At 41.6% G+C, this 14,681-nt stretch overlaps 1 protein-coding gene across 1 annotated transcript in view; it reads right to left on the bottom strand.

Annotated features, from left to right (window-relative positions):
* Positions 1–14,681, bottom strand: part of ARIH1 (ariadne RBR E3 ubiquitin protein ligase 1) — a 64,226-nt gene that overhangs the window by 21,328 nt on the left and 28,217 nt on the right. Inside the window, exons 3-5 of the mRNA XM_074879971.1 lie at positions 6,475–6,619; positions 1,089–1,181; positions 651–706 (exon numbers count right to left, since the gene is read on the bottom strand). Coding sequence (XP_074736072.1) covers positions 651–706; positions 1,089–1,181; positions 6,475–6,619 — 294 coding nt within the window. The remainder of the gene's footprint in view (positions 1–650; positions 707–1,088; positions 1,182–6,474; positions 6,620–14,681) is intronic.

The raw sequence follows: 14,681 nt of genomic DNA, 5'->3' as shown, positions 1-14,681 counted from the left end.
AAATGAACTTAATCAAGGTTCAGAATTATGAAGGATATTACTCATGCAATAGCATCTCCCAATATAAGAGAGAAGGAAGCCCATGGAATTCACTGCTCCACCATGTACAAGCAGTCATCTTACAGCCAGACAACTTAATAAGCAAAGTGACACAGGCTGACATACCAGCTTAATCAAGTCTTATGTTTGAGGGTCAACTGCTTCCTATCAGGAGGCATAAAACACACCCTACATCAGACTGTACACAGGACCTTCCTCTGACTCACATAGTAACCATAGCTATAGGACTTGGTGAACCAGTGGGTTGACCTAGGTAGGAAGTCCCAAATTCCTACATAAATCAAAGGAAACAAAATGCACAAAGCAGTTAAATAGGGTTTGGAAAGACTGCCTGGTGTTTATTCTGCTGTCATCCTGACCAAACTGGTCAAGGAATCTTTCCTCCAAGTACTGTGACATGGGTTTTTCAGAGCTAAACAGGAAGTTAAGAGGCATACTGGTATCCAAATAGACTGTACAAGACCAACCTCTCTGCTGCCTTAAAGCCTCTATGCAGTTTTCTATAAGCCAGTACATCTGAATAGTACATAAGTAACAACAAAATGGAAAAAGAGAGGAAAGCCAAAGAGGTAGCAACTCATCATACTTACATAACTGTATTGTCATCAACTAAGATATCACAGCCATGAGCAGGGCATGAAATGGTCTGAAAAAAACAAAAAGGTCATAAAAGGAACAGTGTTTATCCTGTTTTTGCATCACAGAGAATTCCAAGGCAACAGACTTCACTACAATCCACAGCAAAAATAGTACATTGGCTCTATCATCCCCTCCCAGATGTGCCACTGTGCACAGCACGATTCCTCCCACGCAGAGCAAAGACGCCTGCACTAACTCCACGTAGTTCCCTCCAGCTTCACCCGTGGCAAAGACTGCAGCCCTCGAAGCTTTGGGGTTTGGGTTTTCTTTGTTGTTTCTTTTGCATTTTTTTAAACTTTAGTGGGGAAGAATTCTCCCCTTTCTTCACTTCTCTTCAATACACAGGATTTCCAGAAATAAGTCATGAGATAGGCGAGTTGACATTTTACCTGTCCCATGCCTTCCTCCATTATTTTGGTAGTTAAATATTCACTCCAGCACTGCATACAGAACTTGTGTCCACACTCTAGGCCAGTAAAGTACTGCAACAACAAAGAACAAGACATTGGATCATTTTATCATATGGATTCACTCGATCATTTAGCCCTTCTTGGTGCTGTGCAGTTTATCTCATCGCTCATCCCCCACACCAAACTCGAGACGCTACTATTTATTTTGCATCATCACCAGTACAGAACATTGCCAATGCAGCTTTAGTCATGCTTTCAAAGCCAGACTTTAATCCCCAACCCTAGCAGCAAGGAAAGGTGTGGCTGACATTTCCATCCTGCCTGCTCATTTAAAATGATCCTTGTTTTAGGAGTAATATACAGAGCATAGCATGGCTCCCCTCTGTTTTACTCTTGCAAATGAGTAAAATAAATGCAACACCACCAAACAGGTCACAGTTATAAGATGATATAGAGTCTTCTTTCCTCCTGTTTTTCCACTTGGCTTGCTACCACGTGTGGGTGCTGCCCAGAAGTCCCAGAATATGCACACCAGCTATGCACAGGCACTAATTTAGCTCCCTCTTGTATAGGAAACAGTAAGTGATCAGCAAGCAGTCTGCGTTACCGGGTGAGCACTAAACCACAGAAATAGAAAGAATTGTGTGCACTTACACTTTTAAGGCATACGCACAGTTTGCCAACTTGCCTGGTAAACTTCTCCCTGAAACCCAGATGCTCATCAGATGAAGACACTAAAGATTCTAATTGGCAGGTGTAAATTACTAAATAAAATTCAATAATGATTAGCTGTTGCAGACAGCAACAAGGACAACTTCATCTGTGTATGCATCATCTACACAGAGTACGTCAAGATACCATCTGGGACTGAATGGTTACACAAGGGGTGGAGAAGCAAACACTGCTGAGGAAAGACTGAAATTAAGTTACTTTTCTCAGGTCATCTTAAAGTTATTTTATATCCAGAGCCAGGGGCAAGGACAAACTATATTTAAAACAGTTCACTCATACCACTGTGCAGATTACTATTTGATGGTTCTGCTTTTCAGACCATCTTATGCTCAGACAATAAGATAAAAGAAGAGCTCCACCCTGAGATACCATCAACTTGTATGAAATTCCACAAATTAAAGAAACCTGGTATCCTCTGCAGAACAGCCCAAAACAGCAGCAGATGCTGTTAATTAAGAAAAGGAGGGAGTCCATTTCAAGAAAACAATGTTCTTCCAAACTGTTTCCTCAAGACTCAAGATTACAACCATTTTGTTCATCCGACACAGATGTATTAGCTAGGTTACACTCATTTTTCAATGCTACAGCACTGGGATTGCACAGGGAAGGTGGTTTTTTAGCATGTTCTTCCCACGGCCTCACCATTTTGTGATTCACACTCGTCTGGCACTCCTGCCGTCAACGAGGGCACAGGTTTGAAACTGAGGCTTGGAAATGCACTGTGATGTTGCAGCCAGTGAGCTCAACTGTCTGCCATTCCCACAGCCCTGCCAGAGCACTTACCACCACCAGCAGCAAGATGGGTTAAATCTGACCTGACCAGTCAAGAAAGAAGCAAGCTGAGCATCTCACTTCATTCCAGGTAAAAACAGAGATACCCACCCAAACCTTTTGTTGTTTTGGAACAAAACAAAAAACAAAACAAAAAAAATCAGAGTGGTGTGTCCTGTCAGCACCATGGCTCAAGGAGACAGGAAGCTGACAGCTATGAGGTGCCCAGGTACACCTTCCAGTTTTTGAACCATTACTGGGCCAGCTAACAAGGTACCTCCACAGATGCTACTGTGGCCGAGTGACATTCCCTGGAGATGCAGGGTTATGATACAAAAGCCCCAACATCTGTAACTTTCAGGATGCCAAAAAGCACACAGCCTGAAGACAGCACTGACTTTTCCCAGAATTATGGCTCCTCCACATGTGATGGGAAGGAAGCATGGACAAGGAGATCATCCCTTAACAAACCTAAATACTCCTGCAGCAAGAACACACAGGGAAGCACTATAGAACATAGGTAAGCACATCTTCATTTAAGACCCACTTCACTTATTTCAGGCAGTGAAAAGATTTGCTAAATGCCCACGTAGAAGACAGCCACCATGCTTCCTCCCAGGCTGCAAAGAATTCAGAGCATCTTTCAACTCGTTTCTTTACTTTGAGGGAGTTCCCAATTATTTTTGGCTAAGCTGACAGCAGATGTCAAGGGAGCAGGCAAAAAGGTCGACATAAAACCATCAAGTGCAACGGGTAAGACTTCTGAAACAACACGTTATCACAGGGGACAGCTCTACTTTCACCCTATCTGTACCCATCACCTACATCTCTGGCAAAGCCAAGTGCTAGCAGCAGCATGCTGCCATTCGATACCTGTCCCTGCTCTTCTGGTAGCATCAAACTGATCAAAGATGGGATCAGCTGCTCCAAGATGTGTTTACCGTGACAGCCTCACTCAGGCCTTCTTTACTTCAGTAATGATGATAGCACCAGCAAACTAAGTCATCTGTGTGTCCTTAGAACAAACACATGGTTTGGACAACAGCAGAGTTCCCCAGACACCCCCACCCTGGCAGCCTTGCTCTCAGATGGGACCTGAAGGGTGAGATGCAAGAGAAGAGGTAGGCAAAGCCATGACCCTCTCGATTCCTGTTGTCACCAGTAAGGGTTTTGCCCGAAATAACTACTGGGACTTGACACTGGTTCATGGGGACACAGAGGGACTAAAATATCTCCCTTAGGTTTTCAAACCAACAGGGTGCAGGCTGCCATGAGAGCATCAAACGTCTCCTTTTGCAGGTGCTTCCCAAAACCTCAAATCACAGTTCTTTGGAGATGACTGAAGAACTATAAAGACTTTGTATTTCCTTTATATGTGCTGTAAAAGGCAGACAAATACCACTTGCAATGACCCCATGAGCAGGTGAATATTGAAGACTCTTACATTCTTATAATAGCTATACATTGTAAAATTTAACAGGCACAACTCCAAACTCTCAGCTTTCCATAGGCTGAAAGGGGTTCTCAGAAAAGAAAATACAGCTTTTTCCGGGGGAAAAAAAAAAAAAGCTGACCATTGCAAGAGGATTTAAAAGCTGAGATTTTAGGTTAGGTATTGAACATAACTTATTCTAGAATTTATAATTCACACTGACCAAAACAGCTTCAAAACAGATTTCAAACCAGATGGCTTACGGTCACTTTAGACAGAGACACTACAGCCTTTTACAGAATAAGTAATAATTATTAGTTTTCCTATATGCTCCAACTCTTATGTATGACAAAGAAACAAAGGTTCCCCTCTGCTGTCTCCTGACTTAATCAACACCAACAGTATAGGGACACCCCTGCTCACCTGCAACATCCGACTGCTCCAGCTAAGAAACTGCTCTTCTAACAACAGGGCCACTACTATTTTTAATGTGCTATTCAAACTACAAAACCAGGAAGTATTAGTGTGCTTTGTGCAGATCTTTCCAGTAGTCAGAAAGCTACTTCCCAGGCAGCAGATGTCATTTCCACCCCCAGAAGCCAGAGGAAAGGCCTGTCAGTTGTGAGCACTGGGCATATTGTTACCACCCAGCACAGCAACTACATTAAAAAGGGAAGAATAATATATTAAAAACATGAACTCTAAATTTGAAGTTTCCAAGAGGAGCTTTTCTGGAGATGGACATTAAGATGCTAAAGATGTCTCCTCCCATTTTTCCCCCCCTCAATCCTTCTCCTGTTTTCATTAAAAATGTTGCATAGCCTAAAATCAAAATTATTTCCTTACTACCTAAACATGGAAAGTTGTGGTGATTAAACAACAGGATTTTAGCATAAGGTAGAGGGCCAAACAAATTTCTCAAGCTTGTCTTTCTTTTCAAGGCACCTCTTAACACAAAGCAAGCAACAATTCTCCTTTGCAGTTATTCTCTAAAAAGGAAGTCAGTGCACACAAGGCTTAAAAGGAGATGCACGAAGTCTTGTGGTTATTGGCTCATGAGCAATAGCCATATTAACACTGAGAATCTCAGCAGCCTGAAACTGGGCTTTGCTCTGCTCCGCCTGCTCCAAAGCAAGGCAAAGGCTTGCAGCCAGAATACACCAGCAAGAGTACTTTATTCAGGGCTACTCAAACCCCAAAGCTCATAATGGTTTCCATTCTTGCTGAAAAGGAGGCTCATAAAACACACCCAGAGCAAGAGCGGAAGCCTTACGTAAGGGCTGCTCTGCTCCTTAAAGGTCAGGCAGACGTTACAGCGTTTTGGAGGGTCAGGACAGCTCCATCAGGAACGGCAGGTTCTAATCAAGGAAGAGTTCCTCACGTATGTCAGCACCCTGCCTTTCGGCAAAGCCACGGATTAACTTTCATATTTGAGCTTTTCCGCTAATCTCATTCTCTTCCAGGATCCCCCACCTTTATGTCCTGCCCCTGCAAAGTCACAGCAAACTTGTCCAAAACACAGCAAAAGCCTGGATCTCTGATCAATGTCTGGGAAAGTTTAGTATTTGTCAATAGCTACAAAAAAAAGAAGCACCATCACCAATCTTACCACAAAACCAATTTTAAAAAAAGACTAATTTAGAGCCCCAGCAAGCAATTTACCTAATCGTCTCCAATTAAGAAGGTATTGCAGAAACGTTATAAAGATCCAAAGATATCCACATTGGTTGTGTTCTCCGAACAGCACAACTTCTACTTCTAACTCCTACTCAGTTTTATTCTAGGCTTTCTAGCTTGACTACTTTGCATCATTATTTACTACTTTTATAAGCTATTTCCAGTCTTGTCATTCTATTTAAGTAAATCCCTTTGCTCGTCATGCTTTCCACATATTTCTTCTTTCATGTACCATTTATATGTATGTCTAAATTGGTATCTGACCTTTGTAAAAATCACTTAATCTCCTGCTTGCTTTCTTCTGAAGAACTTTACTCTTCGGCTGCCCAGACCCCAGCACCCTCAAAAGGTTTTTGCAGAAGGGATAATAAGTTTCATTTGAAATGCAATCCCATTTGGGGGAAACTAATACTGTCTGAGGTTTGTTCAAGGAAAGTAAGTTTGTCAAACGACACAGTAAGAATTAAAGAGAACACAAAGCACTACATAACTCTGTGGTCCCCACTGCATTACTTGGATCAGCTGCAGCACTCACGACATAAGGTTAATTGCATTAAGAAACACTGGGTTTTAATGTATATAGTACAGATTAGAAGATTCAATGAAAAAAGTGAAATCTCAGCTTCATTTCAAAGGCTTTTTAAAAATACTCTTGGAGAAATCCTTACAGACTTTTGCCCAAAAATGTTAAGTTTCAGACAGCAAAATCTGGGGAGTTACTGGTCAGATACCACCTGGTTGCCAGGTACTCACCGAGTTTGGGTAGTTCAGATAGCAGATCTGACAAGGCATATCCTGGGCCGACGACCTTGTGTTCATCTGGCGCGTTCGAGACTTTTTACTTGGATTAATTACGTGACACTCTGCAAAGAGCTTCTCCAAGTTGCCATCAAAGTACCTGCGTAACACATACAAGAGAATGAAAATTTACCTACCTTCCGCATTAGTCTTTTTTCGAATTTTATTTGGGAGTTAAATGTACAAAGTCGGTTTTAATATTTCAAAACACTCACACACCCACTACTTTTAATAAACTCTTCATTAATAGAACACAACACAGCCCTGACCAGAGAGGTGGATATTAATCAACGACATCCCTTCAGAGATTCTGGCTTGAATTGGACACTCTTGAAAATTCAGGTACCTTCAATTCTTCAGCTGCATTTCAAGTAATCCATGATACTCCACAGTGATTGCTTTGCATTAAAACTCCAGGACAGGAAACTAGAGCAAGAGTATCCTACTTCACATCAGGACACCTTCCTAAAGCACAGGTTTGATGGCCCCAAGTTCAATCAAATTCTCTTTTCAGCATAAGCCTTGCATTTTTTCCTAATATTCTAATCACTAAAGCGTTAAAGGGGAGGCAGGAAGCAGCAATCAGTCACAGTTTGTGATTCAACAGGTCCCTAGTTCCTGTACTTGGTGTTTTCCTCCATGTACTCAGTCTACATTGTGTGCCCCAAAGAGGTCTTGACTTCAGTTTTGGCACTTCCTTCTCTGATCTAAGAAGAAATGCGTCAGTAGAGTCAGACACCTGGTTCAGCTGATCAAACACTTATGCATGGTCACCGATCTCCAACTAAGGCAACTGCAGGACTGCCTTTCACACACTTCAGTCAACTCCAGAGTTTGGGAACGGCTGCTAGGTCTGGACTGTGATCTCCAGCTAGGCTAGTCTCCAATTTCACACTAAATACCTTGTCCATGTCCAAAGCCTGCGCAGTCCGTATCTCAGGCCAAAATCCTAGCCATTTGAGTACCTTTTGTCTCCAGCTGACCTATTTTAAAAAACCTCCTAAGAAAATACAATTCCAGGTTTACTATGCTTCCAAATATTAGGTATCTCATGGAAAGGAGGATGCAGAATTTGTTGGGGGGAGATGAAAGAACATTTTCTTTCTATTTCCTATTCCCTTAAGGAAAATAAATACTGGTTTGGTTTACAGGCTTACAGAAAGCTTTTTAACTTGGTGAGGAGGACTAGATTTGAAAGAATCAGTAGTAGGCAGGTCAGCCTCTTCCCAGTATCAAGACACCACATACCTTTCTCCACCCTGCAGCAGCTGCAAAGAACTAATCAAATCTGATCCTTAACCAGCTAACCTTACCTGCGCATACATCCCCCATTCAAATCCAGTAAACAAGTCATTCCCTCCCATCATCATTATCAAGTTAAATCCAAATAAGGTGGCACCTATCTAGCACCGCCCCCCCATGACTACAGGCAGACAACTGTAGTCCCCGTAGCTAAGCACACAGGCAAGACTTCAGTTAAAAGAGTCTTTACAAGGCACATATCTAAACTCATCACAAACCAGACCAAAAAAAGAATCTGCTGTCTACCAACAGATAGAAGAGAACCAAGGCTTTATGCTGGGGAAAGAAGTTACTAGGTGTGTCTCAAAAATGTGGGACTAGGCCTGGTATACAACACCTGACCAAAATGCCTCTGGCTAGGTCATCTTATCCCACAGTATTCCCAAAAAGTTCCAAATCCAGAGCAACTCTCTTGCAGCACCACCTACCAACAAGACTTTACTTACAATTAAAAAGGGTTAATCTCACTGCTGGTTCATATGTTTCTTGATGCAGTTCACACACTTCAGATCTTAATTTTCAAGACACTGAATTTTGAAGGTAGTGGCGAATTCTGGCATCGCAGCACACACGAGGCTTTGCCACTGTTCTTCAATGTTAGCTCAGGGATTTAACTCAACCAAGTTTTGTTTGCCTTCAGGATTACTTATATCTAGAAAATTTTAGCAAGTGAATTCAGTGCGGTCCCATTATAGGCAGTATTTGTTTATTAAAGAGTCATGGATAAATATTAACTCCACAAAAGGTCTCCAGCCTTCCAACTGTTCTTACATGCAGCATGATCAGTGTAAGACATCCTCCATTTGAGAAGAGCAGACAAACAGTTGGGTGTGATGTTTGCAAAGAAAATAGTTTTGAAGACAAATGCTATGATGCAACTTTAATACTGGCATTTGTGGTCAGCTAAATGCTTATGGAAATCCCAGAGATGGTTGTAATGGTGGGCTCTTTAAGGGTGCATATCCACATCAGAAACTTGACTTTACACTTACAACAGGCAGTTCTATTTTTACAAAATCTCTGCAAAAGCTACTCTTCTGAGCCATGACACCCACTGCCCTACGCCAAGATACACGGACAGAAAGTCACTAACAACTGCTTTTCACCTGGAATTACCAATTCCCTCTAAATATCAATGAGTAACTAATTCAGAACAACCATTTCCTTTGAGGCTTTCAGTAGGGTCCCAGTAACAGATAGAAAATAAGTGATTTGACATAGTCTGTTTCTCAGGGCTAAAGGCTAGTGATAAAGGAAACTCAAGCAGGATGCACAGATCAGTGTCTTTAGCCAATTTAAACATTTCTAAAGCACTGTTACCTGCAAAGCATGCAGGTGCTTGTATTTTGGTACAACAGCCACAGCCCATATCAAATAATTTCTGTGTTAAGTGCCTGGTCTCTCCTACACTTCCATAGGCAAAGCAAATGAGGCAGCTGAGAAACTCAGCCAGGGCCATGCAAAAACATAAATCTAAGAAAAAAGGCTGAATTTTACCTTTTTAACTCTGCTGCGCTCTTAATTCTTACAATATTCACTCTGCTCTTTGGGATTACCACTTGTGAATGTCACCAGTGTTAAGGAGAAAAAGGGCACTCCTCCTTCCCCATGATGTTTTCTTTTAATACATTTGCTTGCTTTGCTGTGCCAGGGTGCACCAAGCAAGTAATTTCCACAACTATTTGCACCTATGTGTCTCACTCAAAATCATGCTGTCACTGGGCAATAATAAGAACTCTACAAAATGCAGAAGAAAACCTAGGTCTCCCCAAAAATACAGAGTTCCAATGGATACTCCAGAGTAAAGTCCAACACCCCTCTAACTACCACTCCTTATGCAAACACACTAAGGGCCCAGTCAAGAAGCCTGTTCCAGTTCCTTCAACTGTTAGGAACAGATCTTAATTCCAATTACCATGCCTTTTTCCACTTGTTCAAGCATCAACACAGACCATCCATTTAAGCAGATCTCCCTTTGCCCTTCCCATGTCCTTTGGTTGAAGGATTCACAGGCAGGAGCTGTAACAACCTCTCAACAAAGCAGGTAGGTTTCTCACATGACATTTCTCTACTTCCCTGTCCCAGCAAACCTTCTCAATCACTGGCTTTCACTTCCATTCATCCTCCTTGAACCCAAGGAGGCCAAAACAAATGCAATCCCAGTTAAGGTTTCACCGTGATCTCACACGATTTCACCTGTATTTCTCCTGCAGATCTCATCTAATGCATACCAAACAATGATGTCTACCTTTCTCCGGAGCTCTGTCATGTTAGCAGCTCCATTTTACTCTCTACTAGAAATCCTATATTCTTTTCCATCTCTGTGTTGGGGAGACCTATCGTGACACTTTGTACGACTTTCACTGCTAGGATCTTCCCAGCTGTCTGTTTTTTTTCCCAGTATGACAGCTGGATCCTCCTCCAAACCAAATGCCTCCAAACAGATTTGTGCCAAGTCATTCATTAACACTAACAAACATTCATCACAAAATTAACTGATAAGGGACTTACTAACAGGTTCCATCTAGTCTCCTACTTCCCTCTTGAGCAAATTAACTCTACACACACCATACCAAGAGCTGAACCCAATGTATGCCCCATATTTTACATAATATAGTTGCATGCTATCATCTCTGCTGTGAAACATGGGACAAGTCCTTTAACCCCCTCCTCCTTCACAACTCCAGGATTTTTGATTTTTCTCAAATTGAAAGGGTTGCTTCTTGGCAGCTCGGTCCTTAGTTTCATCTGAGGAAGGAGCACAGCACCTTTAACAGCCTTTTCAATCCCCTGGCTCTTCTCCCTTTGCAATGAGGTATTCAGTAACTCTAGCACTTCTGATACTTGAGAAATGTTATGGTCCAACCAACCAACATCAGGCTCTTTGCTGACTGTAGCTGACTTCATCAGCTGGTTCTATTAGTTTTTGAAAATTCATTCTCTTCATCACAAAGCTGTTTTCTCTGCTACTTTAAAATGAATAGACATACCAGTAAATTGTTTTCAAGTTTTTCTATAATTTTTCCACTGCTTACCAAGTCCGTAATAGTATCAAGCCTTTTTGGCAGAGGGATCAAGCTGTCAGCTTCTTTTATTTCTACAAAATTTCCTCCTGCTATTGGTAACTGCCTAATCACAATTTTCTAGACATAATAAAATCCTATCCAAGGTAGTATCAAAGATAAAAAAGCCTTTTCACTCAAAGAAAATGCTTCTAGCACACACTTTGGGATATTTACCTCAGTGATACATTGTGAACATCAGAGAATCAGTATACTCGCAGTAAAAAGATATCTTCATACCAAAACGCCTGCCATACACAATTTTTCACCTGTTCAGCCTCTACTGAATAGTGTGAAGTACTTATTTGCCCAAAGGAAAGCAGACGGCCAGGTACCTACAGAGAAGAGTCAAACCCTGAATGCAAGGGGAAGAGGCAATCTGGGCTAGCAGCCAAGCCACCAGGGCCATCCTGGCATCTGTCCTCTGCTCAAAGGGAACAGAGACATGCGGCCACCAAGATAAGCACCGATGAGGGACTGCAAAACCTATGTCTGTACCTCCAGGGATTAAGTCAGGCCTTTGACTACACCTTGAAACACTTTTCTTTTTTTTTTTTTTTTTAAAAAAGAGACCAGGGGAAGGCACATAAAGCAGGAGAGTTGCATTTTAGTCTCTTCATCATGAGGAGGTTCATCCCCAAAATTCCCCTCAGGAGGGATGGACGCTATCAGCCATAATAAAATTGGAAGGTAATCCAGATAAAGTTATAAGTTAAAGCACTTCCTTCACTTATTTCTGAGGTTACTTGGTCAATCTGCACCTGCTAGTCTCCTGTCTCTATTAACCAAGCTTGTGAGACAGAGGAAAACACAGTATTTAACATCTTTACTCTCTAAAGTATGTGCAGCACATCAAAAGCTGAACTCGAGTACTTCCTCTGCTACCCACTTTCATCCTACAAACAAATCTACCCCAAAACACCAATTTTGCTTTTGGACACGTCAAGTAATTAGTGCTTTACCAGTGGGATAGGCCAGTTTTTCAATTGTGGCTATTACTTCACTGTAAGTGGAATAAATACCTGTAACATATCTGCCCTTTTAATAACACCATGCAATTACTCCATGACAAAGCTGGCACAGACAATAATAACCTGCTTATTAAAAATACACATAACAATACAATAAAGTGATGAAGAGGTTTTCATGTTTCAAAACACTGACATTTTCATCTCACGAGCTCAGACCTCACCACACTCACCAAAAAAGAAGCCATTTCGTTTATCTGCTTTACTACAGGCAAAGTTTGATAAGGCTGCCTGTTACGTCATGCTGACTCATGATGAACTAAGGTAAAATAGACACTGGCTAGGGGTTGTAAACACACACCATTAAGCAACTGAGTTCAAGCTCTGACTTGGTGTGAAATCAAGCACCGAAAAGTGCACCCAAACATTACATCCTCACAAGCATTAAACCCACTCAGACTGCAGGCAACAACAGGAATTTCCTGGGAAGTCTTGCTAATGATTATTAAGAGTAAAAGAAGCCAAATTTATACCAGTTCAACTGTTTAAAGAGTCCCCCAAGAAAAAAAAAAAAAAAAAAAATCTATGTAAGTCTCCAACACTGTTGCAGAACATGGATTCACTTAGTGTAAGTGCTTTTGCTTGGCGCCAGTGAGAAGTGCAATAGCAGCAGTTACCTGCTGGCTCCCCAGCACGAGCAGATGCTCCAGCCCCAGGTGAGGCTCTGCCTGGGTTTAGCCTGCACAGCAATGAGTGCACACCAACAGGCAAGCCAGCACACAAGTTTAGCTATTAGCGAGCTGGAGATTTCAGACACAAGACATTTTTTTTTTGTCAGACATTGAAGACACAGTGAATGGATAGTGTTACTTTAAAGTAAAATGTAAATTTTGGGGGTTTTCCCTTAAAAAAAAAAGTAGTGTTTGAGTTTATTTTTCTGCCTGATTAGAGCATGCCTCTCCACCTCGCCATGAATGCTTCCCAGAATTTTTCAGCTTATTTATACCAGCACAATGATGCAATAAGATTGGCTGGACACACACAAAGCCAAGCAAGTCTCAAAAGTGATCTCTGTTTCAGAAGAATAACCAAGTCTAAATTTGGGCTTAATCAGCTTGTCATGTTTGTCTAAATGAGACCCACCTCTATTTTAGCAAAAAGATGTGATGTGTAGCTAGCTCATGGCATCATTTCCAGCTCCATCGCTATTCCAAACTGATTGTTTTGCATCCTAACTACTGAAGCGACCACCTGCCTCCCACCTTGCCTTTGCCTATTACCACAGCAATCACAAAAACCTCCTGAACACCATGAGCCAGCTCCCAGCCTCACACTCCTGCTTTAACACAGCTGACTGTCAGCAGAAAGCTGCAAAGGGCTCCGTGGAAGCTATTTGGTGAAGAAGTGACAGAAAGCAGCACCAGCTACTTGAGAGAAAATGTTTTAGTGTTATTCTAATACATCAGGACACCAATCAGCACCAAAACCGTGACTAGTGTGCAATAGGTCTTCATAAGCAAGGGTCATGTATTGTATTACTCACAGGGGTAATCCTATAGAATTAAGATAAGTATTTTAATGAATATGTACCAAGAGTAAATGTTTACCTGTGGACTTTCTAAATATTTACACGTACTTAAAGTGTTTTGGTTGGAAACTGTAAAAGCCTTAACAATAACACCTCACATACAAGTGGCTGACACTCCCCCCTTTGAAAACACCTACAGTCCCATTTTATTTTTAATTGATGGCAGCCTTAAAAACAAGATTTCAGTGAGAAGGGAAAAAAATCCTATTGAATAAAGGGGTAACATTTCAGTACACTTATGTAGAGGTATCTCAAAGTGAGATGTAGGTAGCCAAGGAGAGTGAGCTTCAGCCTGACCTAAAGAACCAGCACAAGAAACTCAAATACAAAGAAGTGACAGACACACATTATAGAGAAGGAACTAAATCAGAATGCTTAACAGTTGTAGTCAGATTTAAATAGCCTTAATGTGACTATATTTGTAACACAAAGCTTTCATACTTCCAACATTAACTAAGAGGTCAATCTCAGGAAAATAAAGGAAAGGCTAGAAAGCTTTAAAAAATACAATAACTTCAAAAAAAAAAATCTAGGCCAAACAAAACCTGAGAGATACCTGAGCACTATCACTAACTGAAAACGTTACACAAATGGGGCTAAAGATGTCCTAAATCCATTATTCCGGGACAGCAGAAATGTTTAAACTCCAAACCTATCTACTAGCTGACTGAGAATCTGTTGCTCTTCCACACTTGTACCCTGCGTGAGAGTACCAAACTGCACGGGCCCAGCACACAGCACCTACAGGCTGTTAAGTGGCATTTATCAATCCAACAGTACTACCAATAATTGCTTCTGCTTTTTGCAGACTACAAAGCATCCTATCTTCTCATTCCCTGATCATCAGGCAAAGGAAACGGTAATTGAAAGAAAGTGAAACAAACAATCCTACCAGGCCCTGAGTCCTACCCTCACCCCCCACCCACCCATTTCTGTCTCAACACTCCTTAAGACCAGTAAAGGCCCTAACAACCAGTAAGTCCCTGTACTGCCATTAGGGCTCCTTCTGGTCCACCCTAATTCTCCCCCCAGCTTCCACAAGTAAACTGAATTCTCCAGCTCCCTCACGCTCTCTTCAACAGCAACACTGGCATTGAAAAGAAACAAGTGCATTAGCCCTGTAGCTGGATTTGACCTCCACTGTATATTAATAAACTATAAAAAGTACCTTTACCAGCAACATTCTACAAGAGCTGGGAATCAAAGATGAGAAATAACCATAAAATGCTCTGCTCCAAGGGG

Source organism: Strix uralensis, chromosome 11 (assembly GCF_047716275.1).
Source record: "Strix uralensis isolate ZFMK-TIS-50842 chromosome 11, bStrUra1, whole genome shotgun sequence".
In the NCBI taxonomy this organism is placed as follows: domain Eukaryota; kingdom Metazoa; phylum Chordata; class Aves; order Strigiformes; family Strigidae; genus Strix; species Strix uralensis.
Note: the sequence above shows the minus strand (reverse complement) of the source record. Positions and strands in the feature narration are given on the sequence as shown.